The sequence below is a fragment of the Centrocercus urophasianus genome, unplaced genomic scaffold (genome assembly GCF_019232065.1).
Source record: "Centrocercus urophasianus isolate 14NV4802_14NV808 unplaced genomic scaffold, USGS_Curo_1.0 seq_26, whole genome shotgun sequence".
In the NCBI taxonomy this organism is placed as follows: Eukaryota; Metazoa; Chordata; class Aves; order Galliformes; family Phasianidae; genus Centrocercus; species Centrocercus urophasianus.
This window is the reverse complement of record NW_024884822.1, coordinates 5,850,353-5,870,294: the sequence shown is the minus strand read 5'-3', so window position 1 is coordinate 5,870,294 and position 19,942 is coordinate 5,850,353. Positions and strand designations below refer to the sequence as shown.

At 40.0% G+C, this 19,942-nt stretch overlaps 1 protein-coding gene across 2 annotated transcripts in view; it reads left to right on the top strand.

Moving 5' to 3' along the window:
- The first annotated feature begins 269 nt into the window (after positions 1-269).
- The window catches only part of TTC1 (tetratricopeptide repeat domain 1), a 33,169-nt gene continuing 13,496 nt past the window's right edge, over positions 270-19,942 (top strand). Inside the window, exons 1-6 of one of the 2 annotated variants that reach the window (XM_042826611.1) lie at positions 270-307; positions 768-1,118; positions 12,338-12,398; positions 14,256-14,368; positions 16,457-16,493; positions 17,726-17,874. In XM_042826611.1, the coding sequence (XP_042682545.1) occupies positions 777-1,118; positions 12,338-12,398; positions 14,256-14,368; positions 16,457-16,493; positions 17,726-17,874 (702 nt within the window). In that variant the 5' untranslated portion in view covers positions 270-307; positions 768-776. Of the gene's footprint in view, positions 334-767; positions 1,119-12,337; positions 12,399-14,255; positions 14,369-16,456; positions 16,494-17,725; positions 17,875-19,942 lie in introns of both variants that reach the window. The other variant, XM_042826610.1, reaches the window with a different exon arrangement.

Sequence of the window (19,942 nt, the reverse complement as noted above, 5' to 3'; positions counted from 1 at the left end):
GCCCACAGACAGAGGAGTTTAAAATGGCATTCCAGCCCCTTCCAAACGGCACGGCTTCATTTTGCACTGTAATTTTCATCTCCCCCACACGCGGGCGCGCGCACTTGAAGCCGTAACCGCGCAGCAGCCGCCCGCACCCGCCTCAGACTGAGGAGACGCCGCGCGCGCACCCAACAGTCGCGCGGCGCACCGCAGCGCCGCCCGCTCCCGCTGCATCCCGCGAGACTACAAATCCCGGCAGCCCGCGCGCGGCCCCTCCTATTGGCTGGCGCAAACAGGAAGCGGTCCGCGAGGTGAAGGGTGAGAGGTGAGCAGCGGCGGCCGGGAGGGAAGGTGTGGGACCCGGAGCGGCGCGAGGGGGGCTGGAGGGGAGCATTCGGCACAGCCGCCTCTCAGCAGGCGGGGTTGGGCTGAGGTGTGGGAAACGCGGGCCTGGAGCCGGGCGCGGGGGCCTCGAGGCCCGCGGCTTGGCAGGGAGCGTGCCTGGGGCCTGCTGCTGTGCCACGGCCGGCACTGAGCGCCCCGGGAGCGTGCTTCGGGTGTGGGATCGGCGGTGGCCCCGGTTAGTTCTGCAGTGTCTTGAAAAAGCGTGCGTTAGATCTGCCTTACCGTGGAAGGTGATGGTTTCTGGAGGAATTATGGCTTCCTTAGGATGGTATCGGTTATTATTAGGTGTATCCATAAGCACTTTGAGTATTTGTTGTCGAGATGTTTGTATTAAGCTAATGGAAGGTTATATCTCTCTTGTTTCTATAAATTAAACCAAGGAGTCTGACATGGAGGAGGTGAAAAATGGACATCCGCCAGAAGAATTGCTTGATCACTTAAAGCTTTCTGATGAGAAGTCAGCAGAGAGCACCGGCTCATGGGCATCTGGCCCCAAAGATGCCCAGAATCCTCCAAACATGGAAAGTGGCGATATGCCATCTTCAGCCAAAGATCCCATCACAGCAGATGAGTGTTTCCATGACTGTCGTGACTCCTTTGAGATGAAAGAGCCTGTACTGGATGATGAGGGAAATTCACAGAATGATGAGAATAACACAAGGAAGCAGGCAGAACTGGATGAGGAGTACTTAATAGAACTGGAAAAAGATATGCCAGAGGAAGAAAAACAGGTAATCCAGATAGCCCAGGTTAAATAGAAGAAGTTATATTTTTACCATTACTTCTCTGGATGGTCTGCAACCAACATGAAAATAGTCCTTTAAAACATTTCTGTGTTTAGAGTTACTGTTCGTGATTCTTTTTTGGTGACAAACATTTTGCTGGCTTGTGTAAGGTTATCGTGGCTAAGAAAGATTATAAGAAACAAAAATCTCTATTATGTTGTTTAGTTTTTGTGCGTTTGTTATTTTGTCCTTAAAAAAATTCAGAGGAGGTTTCAAGATAGTTTTGTTATCTGATAATTTAGTTCATTTATTGCAGTGTTTGTGGATTCAAATTGAAGTTTACTCCTCTAGATTACTGAAGCTTTCAAAACAGAATGCACAAAATAATTGGGTTCTGTTTGCCTTCAGTGCTGTTATATTGGACAAAATGTTTTTGTGACCATCACAGTGATGAACTGCATACTGTTATGGGGAATAATGACATAAGTCTGAGAGAGAGTTCAGGAGCTTTAGAGATTATATTCACTCCATAGTAAGTCTGTGTGACCCAGTTGTTTTGACCTTCAGTCAGTGGTGTCACTTGACAGCTGTTCATTTTCAAGGTTCTAAAATACTGTGTCATCACATTTTCTTTATTGATAACTTGTTAAGTTACTTTCAGGGTTTGATTCAGACTTGAGTAATGTCATTTTGTGCTGGTGATCAGGTTTTCATAGCATGTAGCAGAAGGCTATCTACTCATTTATGATTTTTTTCCTTTTTTTTTTTAATAGCAATTTCAATTCCCCAATGATGGGGGAGTAAAAATAATAAATGAAGTACATATATAAAGGTTAGATATTAGGAAGAAATTCTTTAATTAGGGAGTGGTGAGGCTCAGGCTGCCCAGAGAAGTTATGGATGTCCCATCCCTGGAGCTGCTCAAGGCCAGGTGGGAAGGGGGCTCTGGGCAGCCTGATCTGGTGGGGGCAACCAGCTCACGGCAGTGAGTTGGAACTGGATAGGCTTAAAGGTCCCTTCCAACCCAAGTTATTCTATGAGTTAGATCTCATGTTAAGAATAAGGGTACTGGAAGGGCTACCTGCACAAATCAGGTCATAAATATCACTAAATAATTGATTATGATGAGGTAAGGAGAAAGTTGAACAAGGATTGGCAGGTAACAAGAGAAGATAGAAATTGTCTTAAGAAAACATTACTTCATAGGGGAATGTAGTATATTGCATAGCTTTATAGTTTCAGAAATTCTGAATCATTGGAAGCAGCAGAAGGAATACAACTGTAGCTATAAACTATGAAAATGAGGAAAAGAAGAAATGAAATTATGAACGTGTCTGTGAATTTGTAGGGACTTTACTTCTTGTAGAGGAAGTCTAATCCTTTCTTGTTCACCTGACCTGGTAACATTGTACCACTCTTTCTTAACTGCTGGGTAGACCTGTGTAAGTAAATAAAAGATGACTGTATGTTGCTCCCAAACAGTTGGAAAGATGGAAGGGCTGGACAGTGGCTTACTGTCTTATTGTCAGCCAGGGTAAACAGAGACTGGTGAGCAAAATATGCAGAGCTAAGATGCCACAGGCGCCTAAACAACTAAATTCTTGTTACAAACCAGCACAGAGAAGTTTAACCAAGCTGTCATTCAGATTGTTCCCTTGCTGGTAGGGTGGAATTTATGACCCAAATACATCACTGATGGTAAAAGGAGTTTTTCATCAGTAATGCAGTGGGTAATGTCAATGTAGAAGTTCCTTGAAGTGGAAAAACAATGGGGCTATTGGAGGAGGGGATCATAGAATATAATCTCCTTAAACTCATTCCTGTTTCAACAAAAACAACATCTCCTGGTTGACTTAGTGAAAATTAATTCATCTTTCTCTTGATCTCTCTCAGTTTTGACATCTGTAAATGCTGCTTTTCAGGTCTAACGCTTTGAGATCTAATAGTGAGAAATGTTTTTAAAAAATCTCAGAAAGTTGTCTAATGTCTCCCTTGCCTTGAGAAGACTGCTGGAGGCCATCTAATTGAACTCCCTGCTCAAAGTTGGTTCAGCTAGACCAGGCTGCTCAGAACTGTGTTGAACATCTCCCAGTCTGGAGGTTGCACAGGCACTGTAGGCCTCTAGGTCCAAGTGTTAAACAACCTTCAGGGTGGAAATTTTTTCTCCTTGTGTCTATTTAGAATTTCCTTTGTTGCAGCTTGTGACCACTGGAATTTTTTCTCCACGCATCCAGGAAGAGTCTGTCTCCTTTTCCTTTAGCATTCTGGTCTCTCTGAGGCACCTTTTTCCAAAGCCTGAACAAAATCACTTCTTGTAGGCTGTCTGCTTAGGTCCTGGTTCCAGCATCCTGGCCAGCTGTGGTGGCCTCTCCTGGATTGCGTGCACCATCCAGAAAGTCAGGGTTTCTTTTTGAATGCAGAACTGACACCTTTCAGACGCAGTCTCTCAAGTGCTGAACAGAGGGCAAAACCTCCATCTGTTTGCTGCACAGAAAAAAACATCATCACCTTGTCTTCTCTAATTTAAACCACTATCAGTATTTATTGCTTGTACAGCAAGGAACAGTGTGATTGTGAGTCATGATGAGGCTTCTGCAGCAGCCTGTAGGGCAAAGGCAGCTAAAGAGATTCATAGAAAAGGTACTGAACTTCACAGGAAAAATGGCATAGGTTAAAGCAGTAGGAAAAGAAACAGACATGGAAATGAGTATCTTTTAGCTTTTCTGCTTCTCTTGTTTCTATTGAATTGTTAGGTAATCATTTTATTTTCCACAGCAACTTTGGCCCATTGAAAAATGAAAGAAGTGTGAAGATTGAATACTTGCATTTTGCTTTGTTACATTCTTCATTGAAAGCTGATGTGGAAGTACAAAATAACTGTTTAAACAGGAAACATTTCCTTACAGAAAGAATGGGCAGTTGCAGTTCTCATTTTCCCTTGTTGTTTTGTTGTTTTTTTTTTTTTCCAGTGGTATTGAGGGATTATATTCTTCAACATTGTTTATGGATATACCTGATGAGTGGGTGGATCTCACTGCTTTGTATCACCACAGATTATTTATAGTGTGAACTTTTATGTTCCGCAGAGGGCTTTTTGAGTGGAGTGTGTAAGCAGTCTTTGAAATACAACTTTTTTCTGTAACAAAATATTGTTGGTATCTGTTACAAGCACAGCTTGAGAAATGCTGAAATGAGATGAATTGGAAGCTCGCAGCAGATGTTATAACTACCAAAATAATCCATTAGCACACTCTTACTTTGCATGACCATATATTCTCTGTAAGGGAAGCCTTTGGTCTCAGCTCATTTCCTTCTGGTATTTGGAATTGTTGTTGACTTTTTTTTTTATATTATTTGGATTTCTGAAACTGAGTCTTTGCATATTTTGGTTATGATCAGTTAAATGATGCAGGAGCTGAGAAAATGCTGCAGTTACAGTCTGCATCCATTTATTCAGTTTGGTTTTTTTCAGTTTTTAACCTCAAGTTACTCCAATGGATGTTTTTGAGAAGAGCTTTTTTCTTTTTGAAGCAGGAGACAAGAAGGCAGAAATATTCAGAAGCTGTTTATTTGCCAGTATCATTAGGTTGTGGCAGCAGACTCAGCAGTGGTGCTGTTTGCTACTTCGGCAGTCCTTGATCAGTTATTCTCAAGCCCCTGCTGCCTCCTTCATTGAGCTGCTTCTCTGTGTGAATGTGCAGTGAACCAGTTACAGGCTCTGGTGCAGATAAAGAAATAATGCTGTACTTTTAGATTACAGGCAGCAGACATCAAATGAAAGCCTCGTGATGGCATTTACTTATGGGGAAATTTGTTTTCTTCAATTAGACTGCTTGCCCATGTAAGAAAAACTTTGTGTTAATTATGGTTGCAACACCAAACATAAGTAGTCATAGTATTTGTAATAAGAAGAGCTGAGCGTTAGCCCTGCTCAAATCAAATTATGGAGGTATCCCTTTATAGTTTTTTTGTTAAACTAAGCACATTTGCCACTTAGCAGCTTTAATAAAACAGAGATTTTGAGCACTGTTCTCATATGCTGTGGGAAGTCTCTAATTTATTCTGGAAATGCAGGGATAGATTTTAGTCCTTGCTCTGTGTATTTATGCAAGTTCTATGTGTAAGCTTTTGCAATAGCAGCTCTGAGTAAAATTTGAGGTCTTTGTAGTGAGGTTTCTAATCTTAAGCAATAGGAATTGTTTCAACAGAAGCAGTACAAATACCATAAGAGGTCTTCTTTGCACTGTGAAATAGAATAAGAAGAGGAAGGGAGGAGAGTATTAAGACACAAACTTGCAAGAAATACTCTTAAAAAACAAATGCAGAAATGTAGCTTAGAACAGAGCTGGTTTTTGTGCTTGGACTTGCAAGTCAGCTTTTTGAAAATCATGCAGCTTGAAACAAAATTCAGTTTTATACAATTTTTTTTTTTTTAAAGTGTGCTGATTGCTGTCTCAGCAGAGCACTGAGCAGTAAATTGCTTTTGATGCATTACAAACAGATTTTCTGGTTAGTTGCCGTTGACAGTGATGGCTTTGACATTGGTCTTGTCGGCAGAATTAATCAGAAGACACCCAACAGCTGCTACGTGGTAATTGTTTCGGTCTGACCTGGTCCTCTTCTGGAGGGACTCCCATTAATTATGAGTTTATCCAGCAGCAAGATTCTGAATCCCTCATGACAGATGTTGCTTGTTCTTTGGGTCTTGTCTGGGAAAGACTTAAGCACCGGCCCTAGTGAGCTGTTACTGTGGATGTAGAACACTCCTTTCTAGCTGCTCTGAGACCCTGGAATAAATATGTAGCATTTCTCAAAAACAGTTCCTGCCTTTGAGCTGTCACATGTGTGCTGGAGCTTCAGTTGGCTGTGAGCACGGTCATCTTCTGTGTTAACACTAAGAAATGTCAGCAGGATAAGAACATGCTCTAGTAGAAGAGTTTCTTCATTAGTGTCTTGTTAGCAGCTCTTCAGACATTAATTGAAACTGATCATAGAGAAATAGTGTTTCTGAGTTCTGCCTATTTTCAGTTCTGAACAAAGAAGCAAAATCTTTTTTTAAACCTCTGGAAGTTCTCAGAGATGTTAGAGAACATCTTTGTCCTCATCAAGACATTCAAACTGCTGCCTTCTTTCTCCTTTTCTGCCCCATACTTTAAGTTGATCTCATTGTTCTTCTAAAAACTATAGCTTCTGTAGAGAATTTATTTTATCAGGGTGTAGGAATGGATCTGGGATTTCTTTTGAGATGGCTTCTCGAGTGTAATCATTCATTTCAGTAATTGGTGTTTTCCTAATGTTTGGCCAATACAGGATAGTAACTTTTGTGCATAGCAATTGGACACATCAGTACATGGGAAAGGCATTACAACATCTGCGATAAAAGGACCAGCACAGTAGAAAGGTGCTTTTAAAGAAGAGAAGATGATTGCTCACCTGTCTCAGAAGATTCCAGGTTTGCAGGAGAAAGCTTCACTAAGGAGGGATCTCCAACCAAAGATCCTGCCCTGGTGGCAGTCAGCCTTTAAATGAGGTCTGAGAGAGGTGCAGCCAGGCTGCAGCCCTTCTGGTCACACTGCTGAATTGCTTTCACCTGTGCTCCCAGGGCTGACCGGGTCGTTTCCCCAGGTGCTCAATCAGTGGTTCAGACCATCATTCAACAGTTCCCACACACTGTGAAAGTTCACTTCTCTTGTGGTGGTGTGTTTGTTTGTTTGTTTGTTTGTTGGTTGCAGTAGTGACAAAATAAAGACAGAATGGAAGATGGGTTGTGAAGAAGTGAGGTGTAATTTGGAGCAGACCTCACGTGTTGGTCACTTGGAGATGGCCTCAAAACTTTTTAGCAGGAGAGAATCCTAGCTGGACCAAAACAAGATTATCAGTACGTAAGACAGTGTAACTGACTGTACAGCAGCAGGGCTTGTTACACAAATTATTGAAAAGTATATTTTTTGCTAATGCCTCTCATGGATGTTCACAATTATTTTGCATAGCAATAAAACTTGCAATACATTTGGGTTTTGAAGGGTTCAAAATGCAATCTTGTGGAAATATAATAAAAGGTGATTCCTGCATTAGGATGACCTACTTTAGTAACCTGAATCCAGCATGCAGTGCTGCAGCAACACTAGATATGTGATTCTTTTGGTCAGATCAGAGTAGAAGATGGTTTGCTAGACTAAAACTGCCCTATCTGGTGGTTAAAAATAGAACAGAATATCCTGTTTTATTTTCTGAGTTAATCAAAGCACATCTGAAAAGTATATCGGTATCTGCTGCAGTAATTAATTCTAAGTGCTGGTGAAAAGAACCTGTATGATGTCTGGAGTTAGAGTCTCCATGTGTGATTTATAGTCCCAGCTGCATTTATAAACTTAATTGCTGGATGGCAATTTCGTAGAGTGAAAAATTATACCTTCGTTTTTCTTGCAGTGTTTTTATGCTTATGTTAGATATGCATTTTTCTGGAAGATGCAGATACTGTCAAACTCAGACCTTTGGTTTACGGAAGTGAAAGGCTTGTATGTGACTAAATATTTTGACTTGTGTGCTGATGGATTAAGTGGTCAGCTCCACTTTTCTGCCCGAGGCTTTTGCCTCCTTGAGCAGAAGTGACTGGGTGGCGTGTATTGTCACTCAGGGGTAGTCACTGCTTTCAGTCTGGCATGCTAACTTAAACTGACTGCCTGGGATGGATGTGACCTATTGTTTGTGGAAGTGCTGCTTACAATTTCAGGAAAAGGTGGTGACTGGCAGCAGAAAGACTAAATCCATCTTTAGCATGAAGTTACAGTGAGCACCATACAACCATAAAGCAAAGTTCAGATCCTTGAACGTGTGATACAGCAACAGCTTCACAAAACTGCAGGGGGAAGCAGATGACTAACCACAGATGGCTTACAAACAGAATTGGTATTTGAAGCTCAGAAGTGTGTTCCTTATCTGTTCAAATTGCTTGCTTTTGTGCACCCTTCGAATCCTGGTGATTTTAAATGACTGCTACTGGGTGACCTTACAGAAGGGTATATGAGATGCAGATGTGCTCTGTCACACTGTATAAATAGCCGTGCAGCGAAGGAAGTATATTTGCTGCTCTTCACAAAACTGGAGCCAAGAACAGTTCCCTTGCAAAGTTAAATCAATTGATCAAATAAAATGCATAGGAACAGCCAAAGGAAACGTGGTTGGAAGCATTACAAAAGGAAGGTATTCAGCCTCCAGCTCTCACAGCTATATTTAGGTATTCTGCTTCCAACACTTCTATTATATTGGTTCCTTCCAAAATAAACAGCAAAAAATGTGTAGGTTGCTGCCTTCTCTAGTACTAGAATAAAACTTTAATGATTTTATTTTTAACTGCAAGCTTCTTGGCGGAGTAGCTGAGGTCCAAGGACTGTATCTGATGGTTTTTCTTTTGAATTGTTGTACTTCATTGTCAGAAGGCCAAGCTGTCTTGTCTTGTTACTTCACATCAGGCCTTCATTCTCAGCACCTCTTACGCGCCAGGCAAGTGTTAAGATCTTAATTTGTTCAAATGTGGACAATTCTAATTCAGTATCCAAATCTGGAAACTTTTCTAATCAGATCCTTTAAGAATAATATTTCTAGTTAATTGTAGTTATTTCCCCCAGTTGTATGTTGGTGGTTTTTTTTTGTTTTTGTTTTTTCTTCTTCTGTGTATATAAAAAACTGATGCTTGCTGCTTGGAATTTGTGATCATCTTATTAAGAAATCTTGCAAGAAAACAAATGGCAGATTTTCATCTATTTTGACTAGCAGGAGATCATAAGAGAATGTAAGTTGGGAAGTTGTGACTTTGCCCTACCCTCTCATGTGAGCAGCCCTAGGGTGCATGGTGGGTCAGGATATTTCCTCTCTAGGCAAAGCATTCCAGGAGTTTGGGCTGACCTACTTCCTTCGCTGAGGAGGGGTAGCCTGCCCTGTAGCAACCTCAGTCTTGCTCTGAAAACTGAGTGGGTGGGGACACTGAAATGACATAGTGCAAAATTTGTCCCAAGGACAAGTCACTTGCAATTTTTGATCTCTGGTCTGATGTGATTGCCATTAACTGATGACCAGTTCATTGAAGCTGGAAATTCAGGTTGCTGAGTGAAGAGGTTTTGTCTTCTAATAGTCCTTTTTTAAACCTAAGTTTGTGCAGAAGATTGTAACAGTATCGGAGCAGTGCATGGTACAGCAGGCCTTTCAGATTAAGTTGGTGTTAATCCAGAAGAGTCGTCTTTCTGCTGCTTTGGTATTAGGACTTTCTATTGCAGAAATGCATGTATGTGCAGGAACAAATTGTGTTTATTTCACAGATAGAGAATATCCGTTATCCGTAGAATATCCGTAGCAGACGTTAGTGCATTTAGGATGGGATATACTGACATGTATGCATTAGCATTTTGTGAGAAAGCCAGAGGGATTTACTTGTAGGGGATGATAATCTGCTATCATGCATCACCAACGGGTCACACTTTGAATGCAAATACAGAACGATGCACGAGGTACCCCTGAGTCTTGCCTTTCTGAAAAGTGCAGTTAAGTGACAGCCTGAAACCTGTGAACATGGGGATATGAAAACATTGGTGAAGCTGTAACAGAAATCCTGGTTTTGAACCAGAATTGCGTTGCTTTTATAGCTGCTTTCCAGGGAGCTGAGTAAGCTACAGGGCCATATAAGGTATTCTTACCAATGCTTTTGAAACATGCTTACACAACACTTTTTCTGGTCAAATAGTCTGAAGTCACTGCAAGTCTCTCACTGACACTCATATGTCTAGAACAGCGGGGTGAATAATAGTCTTCCTCATTCCTTCAAGATTGTGAGTGACCAAGAGGACCTGTCCAAGAACAGGCTTTCAGAGGAGGAGAGCTGTGTGAACGATCGCATCGCAGTGTGACAGCCCTTAGCTCCTCAGCTGCTCAGAACTTTCGTCTGACCATGTTTCCCCAGCAAATGTGGGTTGTACAGACACCTCAGTCCTCTTTGCTGTTGAAACCAGCTCGCAGTCCTCTTTGCTAAGTAACAAGGGAGCCCATAGTTCAAAAATTTAGTGATATAAATTTTTTCCTTTTCTTTTTTTAAAGATTATAAAAGTTATTCTCTTGAAGTTTTCTCGCTTTGAGTGAATTTTTATATTAGTTTTTGATATTTGACTGGGATAAGCATATACTCTTTTGTAATACTTTTAATAAAATGCTAATGCAAGTAAAGATCTTCATCTGATATTCCTTCTTTTTCAGGGTTTCTGCATCGGGAATACCGCAACCATTTTATGGGGGGAGAATTTTTTGTTACATTGCACACAAGTCTATCTTTTGCAACATTGAATCAGTTAATAGCACTTAAAGGCCAGTTCTAAATAGGTCACGAGCAATGAAGTCAACAGGGCTTGTGTTTCAGGCATTTCTTATCTTGGATAAGGTTTATTCATGTAGATCTTTTATCTTTCCCAGTAAGATCATCTTTTCTAAACCTAAGCCAATTCTGTGCTGAAATTTGGCTACTTGTTCTTGGAGGTCTCTTCCATCCTTGGTGATTTGATGATACTTCTTGGTTCACTACTGTGCAAATGACATCTATAAGGTGATTTTAAAATGTATTATTGTGGAGCTGCTGTGTGAGCAGCAGTGATGAGTGCTTCCAAAGTCAGGGTGCAGCTTTCAAATGTGGCTATGTGTTCCTTGGGCTGAATTGTAGAATCCCACATGTACACAAAGAATGCACGCTTTTAATGCTGTTTGTGCCTTAATCTCTCAAATTTGTTCCTACACTCATATTTAAAAGGCACTCACTGGCTCGTTTGCCTTGGTGCTAATCACACTGCAGAAGGACTTGTGTAGGTTTGGCAGAGAACCCTGAAGGAAAGCTGATTTCTAAATAATGATATACATCTCATCTGCTTTTTTTTTTTTTTCCCAATGTAAAGATCAATCAGTCTGAGACATTGTTTTTAATAGGCAATAGGAAAAATGTTACTGGTGTAGTTGTGTACCCATGGGCTCAGGTGAGACTTTGCTGGGTGGTTTTGTGTGCGACTGCTGAGTGGCATTTCCCTCAGAGCGCTGTGGTCTGTTTTACTGGCATGGTAACAGTGGTTGGTGAATGATCATCCAAAAGCAATAAGGGTGAGAGGAGAGAACCTCTGATTTTGCATTGTTTGTCAGTTACTTGGCATAGCTGTGAGATGGTGCAGTGCTCCACAGAGTACTATATTTAGCTGTTTCCAAGGAGATGTTCTGTGCGATATTGATAATTGCATTAATCCTTGATTTACACAATCTGTGGGAAACTGTTCCTTTCCTAGCGTTGGCTTTTTAATTGCTCGGTGATCTGTAATTTCTGAACGCCTTGATTTGAGTCCCTTGTGCCTGCATGTTAGGGGCAAATCGGGGACCAAATTGTCTTTGTTCTTTTTTTACTATGGAAGTGATTCACAAATGTGAGCATTGCACTTGTTAGCATTGTCTTTCTTACAAGCCTTTTGTCTTTACTTCTGTGAGGTATGCCTGCGTGTGGAAGCCTGCCTTTATAAATACATTTCAGAGATGGCTTGATGACATCCTGTGTTTTCAGTGTCAGAGGCTAAGAACATTCATGTCAACTCTGCCTGTGCCAAGAGTACTGTTAAGATATTCATGGATGAGAACACAACTCAGCTCAGCGTGTGCAATTTTCACTGTATAACAGAACAATCTTCCTGTCTCAGGGTCTGATGGTTTATTCACTCTGCATAAGAAATCTTTCAGAGAGGTATTATGCACAGACCTGTTTCTAATTCAGTGAGCTGAAAATGCTTTGCATGTTTCTGAAAGTAACTATGGATTTCTGAGGTGGAATTATTTCAAACAAAACTTTTGAGACTTGACTATATAGAATGCATTTTAGATGTAGAGCTACACCAGTTGAATTGGTAAGGAATTAAGAAGCAAGCAAACAGCTAAGAGACTAACATGCTAGTTTAAACCGTATAATTCATTATGAGTGGTCTTGGTGCATAATGTTCACAAACTGGGGCTTTCTGACTGCCTTGTTGCTGTACTGCAGTGTTTTATGGATTATGAAGTCTATCATCTCACAGTAGATGTAAGCAAGGGATCTTGGCACAAGCTAAAATTCTTCAGATTGTGTTTTATTTTGATTTTCATTCATAGTTTATTTGGAAATACAGCTGACCTACTTGTTCATTTCAGTTAAATACTTTGAGACGTCTCTTCTTTTGTAGAAAAGAAGAAAGGAAAGCACAACGCTAAAGGAGAAAGGAAATGAACAGTTCAAGAAAGGAGGTGCGTTGATAATCTTTGAATATTGTATGGAAATTGGTGAATGTTAGATTAGTATTTAGCCATCATAGTGATATTGCAGGAAACTCGTAGGAAAATCTTGCATTTATTATTTTTCAGCTTTATCATCTTTATCTTTTCTTCACCCAGCCCTAGAGAACAGAAAGAGATAGCAGACTTCCTTAAGAGTTAAGTTCAAATCACAAAGACTTGGATCTCTAGAGCAGGATTGTCATGAATGTTGAGTTTAAATCCAAGAACACGATACAAAACTGACTGCCTTCCGAGTGCCAAGGCTTTTTCTGAGAATCAAAAAAGGCTTCCACCAGTCCTGAGTATTGCTAATGCAATTGCTTAGAATTGATGATGGCTCAGCGGCTCAGTAATTCTCTCATAGCTTTGTATGTTTGTATGTGTCTTTTTATCCACTGGCTCAGTCCTTCATGTATGTGCTGTAATTGTGTAGGCATTTTTATACTTATTTATACATACATTGTGTACACTGATGTGCATCTCTCTATGTATGAATATACACACTTCTGTTTTTGTGTATGCACAGAGATATGCACTTTTATATAGCTGTACACAACCATGCATGCACACAGAGACCTCTACAGTGAAAAAGATCTAGGTGTGTGTGAATTTCTGACTTACACTGAAACTGGATGTTTGTGAACGTAGTTAATCTGTAGCAGCAGAGTTGAGGTGAGCAGTAAGTAATACCACCAGCAATATTTGGTAAAATGTATGAAGGGGAAAATGATTTTTGACACCCACCTTTCATTCTGAAGGTTAGAGGTTTCACAAAGAAACCAGGAAATGGAGATTAATGGTTCTCTCAGTCAGCGGGGACACAAACAGGTAACCTCCATTTCCCAGGGTATACTCCTATGATCAGATAGTGGTCTTCCTGTTGGAGGTCTTTTATTGTGTGTTGAGAAAGCAAGATTGCTGGGTAATGGTTTACCAATTCAGGCAAGTGCCAGAGCAGGCAGAAGGGGGCTGGTGGAACCATGGAAGTAGCAAGCCTGTAATATTGGCTCAGCTTTCTTGTGAGATCTTATCCATAGCTGTCTCTTGACAGATTCTTTGTTGGATCTGTTCAGTGTGCTTGTGCTGCTGATGGCTGTCAAATTGCTTACTGACCAGAAATAAACTTTTAAGCACTTAGTTGATCACTGGTTAATGTGGACAGAAGTGATTGCTCTGCTTCGAGGAGAATGCATTTATCAGCTAGTAGGCTGTTGCTCACAGTCAATACAAGACCTTTCCATTACTTCTTTCTACCACTATTGGAAAGAAATAAAATGTGCTTAATCACTGATCTTTCCTTTAGACCGGATTTGATGATGGATGGCCATTGGGTGTCAGTGGTTTATGGTGACAGACCTGTAAGTCAGTCATTGAGGAAGTTGGGGCAGTTATCTCCCAAGCAGCTGAGAGCAGTTACTGGCAGAACACCATGTCCAGCAGGTGTTCCTTTCAGGGCAAGGATACATTTCTGGAAAGATTCAACCTCTGAGGCTGATGGTACCCTCTCAACAAATAGGACAAAACAGCTTCAGGGGTGAGACCTGCATGCACAGCATGCTGTACTCATTATACTAAGCACAAGTCTATTTTTCTGCTCCCATGAGGCTGCTGATTTTAAATTAATTGATTGTCATTTATGTGGATGGTAGTCAGTCATGTACTTTGTCATAGAGCAGCTACTGCTTCTGACCACTGGTTTAATATTGCATCATATATTGAGAAATGTTTCCAAAGAAATCATAGTCATGTAATTCGTTGACCATACTGGCATTTGAAATAAATGATCTGTTGCTTTCTTGTTATTTTTTTCCCCTCTTGCATCTACAGAGTACAGAGAGGCAGAAGACTCTTACACAAAGGCTCTGCAAATTTGTCCAGCCTGCTTCCAAAAAGATAGGGCTGTTTTGTTTTCAAACAGAGCTGCTGCAAAAATGAAACAGGTGAATATCTTTTTTATTTTATAAAATGATTAGTATTGATTGTATGCCACGTGAAATTATGAAGTCACTAAGGATCTGTAACAAGGGAAAGGAATTGCTGCATTCGCAGGCTTTGCTGCTTGTGTATTCTCTCAAGCTCCCAGTAGGAATGCTAGCATGTTTGGTTTTACTGAGGGTTAATTCAAAACTGAAAGTTGCAGTTGGAACTGTTCAGAGTTTCTCTTGACATTATATTTTAAACACTGATTGGTTTTTATTCTCCTTTAAACAAATTCAAAGTTCATGTGGAACAGATGTCTTTAAGCATGCTTAGCATATACAGACCATGTGTTAGATTGTTCAGAAGCGTGGCTAGTTAGTATTTTTTCTAAAAACCTGAGTAGTCTTGTAAAATAATTTGTTCAGATGCTTTAAGGCATAAGCAGAACTTCTAACTACTAATTCAGTGTGTGTTCTTCCTTCGTAGTTGCTGTATTATAGCATAGATCTACGTAGCAGGGCAGTGTCTGAAGAGAATGGCTGCAGCTTTCTTCATGTCTTTTCTATTCCTTACCCAGGGACAGGTGCCCACTTGTTCCCGGAATCTGTATTCACTGTAGGCAGAATAGAAGCCCTAGGAACCACTCTGTCTGAACAGAAACTAAACAATTTACTTTTTAAGCTGATAATTGATTTTAAAGAATAACAGTTAGAGGTTCTTCATGTAAGTGAAGATTTCATCTTTATAAACAAGCTGTTGGACTGCCGTACAACTGGAAGAATGGGAGGAGAACCATTATGCCAGTTTGAGTTAATACAGTCTGTGGACATGCTACTGCATGGGACTGCAAAGGGAGCTAGAAGGACCTATCAGCAAGTATTTGGTAACACTTTTCTGGCTCACAGGACTGTTCAGCGTCTAAATTTAGTTGTCTGAGATATTTGTGTGGCTTTTCTACAATGGTTATTATTGTACTTAAAGAAGTAGGTCTCTTCAGGCTATAAACATGCTAAATTACCTTTTCTTTCTAAATAAGTGGAAGTGAAAATTCAAGAGAAATTACTCCCTACTTTTGTTTTAAGATTGAGTGGTTCTGGAAAAGTAGAATAGTAACTCCTATAATCTTCTTGTCTTGCAGCTCTCTTTAATTTTGAGGCAGATGGAGCTCTGTTTGGGAATGTACCTTGCAGCCATATTTAAGTATAAATAAATCATTGCTCAGACAGAATTATCTAACTTGCTTTTGGGATACTAAATTATTTGGCCAGACAAGTTAAAAATGGAATTCAGTAGTAGCAGGTGCTGGAATCTTTCAAATACAAAAGCTGTAAACTGAAAAACATCCTCATAATCCAGGTGTTAACTAGAAAACTAATCTAATAATTTCCAAACAATCGCAAGATGATGAAAGAACTATCCACAGACTAAAAACCTCACCTGTCCAGATGAGTGGAACCTCCCACACCAATACTTTACTCTGAAAATAGCAATGAGCAGCCTTGTTTTCTTGAAGGCCTTTTAGTTTAGATGAAAATAGGTTCTTTGTCTCAGTCTTCTTCCTTTTTTTTCTTTTTCTCCATTATAAGCAGATTGCTTGACTCTCCTAACTTGGCTGTCTGGGCACACTAAAATCTTGTCCTTACTGCTTCTGGCAGACTCGAGCATTTTCCCTGGTAGAGGAAGTTATATGAGTCCTAAAGGAATATCTGCTTTCCAAATGTCTCAGCTTGTACAGACAAGAATTTATCTGGGAGTCTGGGAACAGTCAGTTCCAAACTCTTACTTAATTGACATACGTACAAAAGCTGTAGCTCAGTTAAGCTAAGGCCTGCAGATGTGACTCAGCCTTTTGACTGTAGCTTGCTGCTGGCTGCTCTGTGCAGACTGATTAGTGGGGCAGCGTGCAATTGGAAGGCTGGCAGTCTTTGCAGAGAGAAAGCTAATCACTGGTAAAGAGCTTTAAATCAGAAGCAATGGTATGAAAAGCCTTGATTACATGAGCATCCCAGTTCCTTGGAATTCCAGACAACCCTTCTTGCTTGCAATTGTAAGTAATCTGTTTCCCAAGAAATACAGTTTAACTATAACAAAACTATTCTGTGTTCTAGGACAAGACAGAAGCTGCCCTAAATGACTGCAGCAAAGGTATGACTTTCTTTCCTGTGTTTTGCTCTTGTGCTAGATTTTTGATGAGTAAATGACACCAATTAGTGCTTTACAACAGTGCTATGACTTTGGGCACAGCAGTCTTGAAATAATTCAGAGAAAAACTGTAGTGGAAAGCATCTCAATCTAGAATTACTTGTTTTGTGAAATGTGAATGAAACTTACTATCTGTAATAATTTACTTTATATTCTTTTGTGCCAACAAGACTGTTGTTTGTACTTTTTTTTTTTTTTTATTAAGAAAGCATTTTTTTATTGTAGAAGCTGTTATACTTACTTTTATAAACCCACTTCCACCTGCCGTTCCCCTCAAACCTTGGTTTAATCCCAGGCTCCAAAGAGCTGTGGGGCCTCATACAATAAAAAGCATTATCAGTTCCCTTTTATGCATGGCTTTTGCTTTGTCACAAGGGCTTATGCTTTCCCATTTTTGTCCTGCATAGTTTTATCTCTGCAACTTCTAGTGCAATCGTTTCAGCTGTGTGTTGCTTTATTGCTTCCACCCACTCACCCATGCTCGAATATTTGTTAAACTCCCCATGATAGCTGGGGAAGAATGTCCGAATTACCAGTCCGAAAACTAATCCAGTGGCTGAGTGCCAGTACTGCTTGTACAGTAAATAGGAGTTTGTATGTTTTAAAAGTAACCTTGAAGGTAACAAATTCTAGCTGACCTCTCTTACTCTGGGGTTTTGCATTTTGGCAGGGGTGCATTTTCAAAAACATTTCTGATAATTTTGTGGTGGCTTATAGAGGACTGGTATGTTTTGCTGCAGTGAGACTTAAACCAACCATCGCCTGATGCTCCCCAGGGACTTGGCTTACAAGCTGCAATGCAACACCTGCAGCACAGCAGAGCAATTCACTCTGCAACATGCTGACTGTAGTATTGTCTTTGTCCTTCCAGAAGGAATAAGCTATAGAATACTTGCCTAATCTGAGTTTTAGTTATCCTGAAAATAATTTTAATGGGTTGGCAATTAAAAATTTAGGCAAGATTTTGTACTTGCTTTTACTGTGATGAAAAATGGGTGAATAAATTCTTGAGAAATCAACAGCAGCCTGTGAATTGTAAGTTTAGGATTTAGTCCTAACTTTTAGTCCTAAAAATAACTATTGATATTAAAAAAATTAGTACACACTTAAGAATTATTTGTAGGAGCTGTAGAAATGTTTCAAGTAAAATGCTGTGCTTCGTTTTTGTTTTCCAGCAGTGGAATTAGATCCTAACTATATTAGAGCTTTGCTGAGAAGAGCAGAACTATATGAAAAAACAGAAAAACTAGATGAAGCTCTGGAAGATTATAAAGCAATCCTAGAAAAAGACCCATCAGTTCATCAAGCCAGAGAAGCTTGTATGGTAAGCCTTTTCAGTATACTTTGGCTCAACTTCAAAATGAAGACTTTCCTTTCCTAGTCTAAATATTCAGTACTCTCAATGCGAGCTGCTTCATGTACCAATAACTTTGAGTCTTAAATGTAGTGTTCTCTTCCAGTTTTACATAGGATAGAAGACATGAAATGCTACAACTTCCATTATGGACCTGAGTCCTGCTAAGCATAGGTGTTTTTTTCTAACGTTTGTAAAATGATTGAAGGTAGATGTGTGTTTTGAGCTGCAAGCTGTATTTGTGCCTGTTGGATAGCATACCCCATGCCCTACACAATGCACACACAAAAATCACAGAGTTGTGGGAGTTGGAAGGGATCTAGAGATGACTGAATCCAATCCTGCTAAAGCAAGTTCCCTACAGCAGGTCACGCAGGAATGCCTCCAGGTGGGTCTTGAATATCTCCAGAGAAGGAGACTCTACAGCCTCTCTGGGCAGCTTGTTCCACTGCTCCATCACTGACAGTGAAGAAGTTCTTCCTTACACAGTTTGTCACTGAATATATTACAGTTCTCACTTTTCTTCTAGTTTGATTCTCCCTGAGGGATATCTTGTAACTGAATGCAGTAATGTTTCAAAAATACTCGTCTAAGTAACATGACAATACACTTACTACAAACTTTGAATTCCTGACTGAGGTTGTTAACTGTATTTATACATGGGCTAGGAAAGGTTGGCTAGGCCACAAACAGGACAGCACTGACTGCTGTGGTGAATCACTGCAGCATTTTAGTAGCCAGCACTTCAATATGGATCAGCAATTTGGAAATCATAGAATCATTTGAATTGGAAGAAACCACTAAAGGCCATCTGGTGTAACTCTCCTGCAATGAACACGGACACCACAGCTCCATCAGGGCTCAGAGCCCCTGCAGCCTGACCTTGAGTGTCTGCAGGGATGGGGCACCCACCACTTCTGGGCAGCCTGTGCAGTGCTTCTCTGCTCTTATTCTAAAAACAAACAAACAAACAAAAAAACCCAAAAAACAAAACCTTAATTGTATTCTGACTATTATTCTTAAAGTCGGAATACAAATACTCAATAATAAAGTTTTTGCTTGTTAATAAATTAGTGGGAATCTATTTTTCTTTCAGTATAATTATTCTGGTAACTGATGAGTTTGCAGTTAAATGCTTTCTTGGCATAGAAATAGATACTTTTTTGATTACTTTATTATTTAAGTGAACAGCAGATAGAGGCTGTTTGAGTTATCTGCAAGTCTACTTAAACATAAGTCTACTTAAACACTGGTATTTGGCTTCTTGATTTTGCTGTGTTCTGGTTTTGGTGTTTGTTGCAGGTTTTTAACATATACCTTGTGTGTATTGGCTATTTTGAGATATTTTACTAATAATGACTTAAGCCTGCTATTAATTTTTAAAAACTTAGCCTTTCTCATAAAAAAGGCACCTGGTAGTTGCGTCACTCTTTTCTAATTAAATTATTTTTCTTGTTCCCAAATAACGTGAGTTCTTCGGCTTAGCACTGTGTTCCCATGTCTGCTGTCACTGAACATTATAAATACTTAAGGGTTAATGGTTTCTTGAGGAAATTTTGTCATATCGCTCAAATAATAATAATTACAAAAATTAAGTTCTTTCAGGTTTGCTTGGACTTCAGGATGTGGCAGCTTTGTTAACAAAGGAAAACTCCTAACACTTCACGATGCCCAGTCTATCATGTAAATAACCTCTACTCAGTGAGGATATAAAGTCACTGCTACAGCCAGTTCATTTGAGTTTGTAACTGTCAAATACAAGCAGAAAGTGTTTTTTCTGGTGAATGTTCAATATGTTAATGCTTAGCATGGAAACCTGCTGTCAGTTGGACAATTTCAAAGGGTCTTTTCACAAAGGTTGGTGTAGCACGAAGGGCTGTTTTTGTGCAGAAAGCTCTTCCTGTAGGCTGCTTGCCCTTGCTATTTCTGAAAGAGGTTATGAAGGCTGTTGAAAGGAAAAATGTGGTAGATAGAGAGACAGTCTGTGGCTTTGAAAGAATGCATGCAAATGAAGGGTAGCTGCTATCAAATAGAAAGT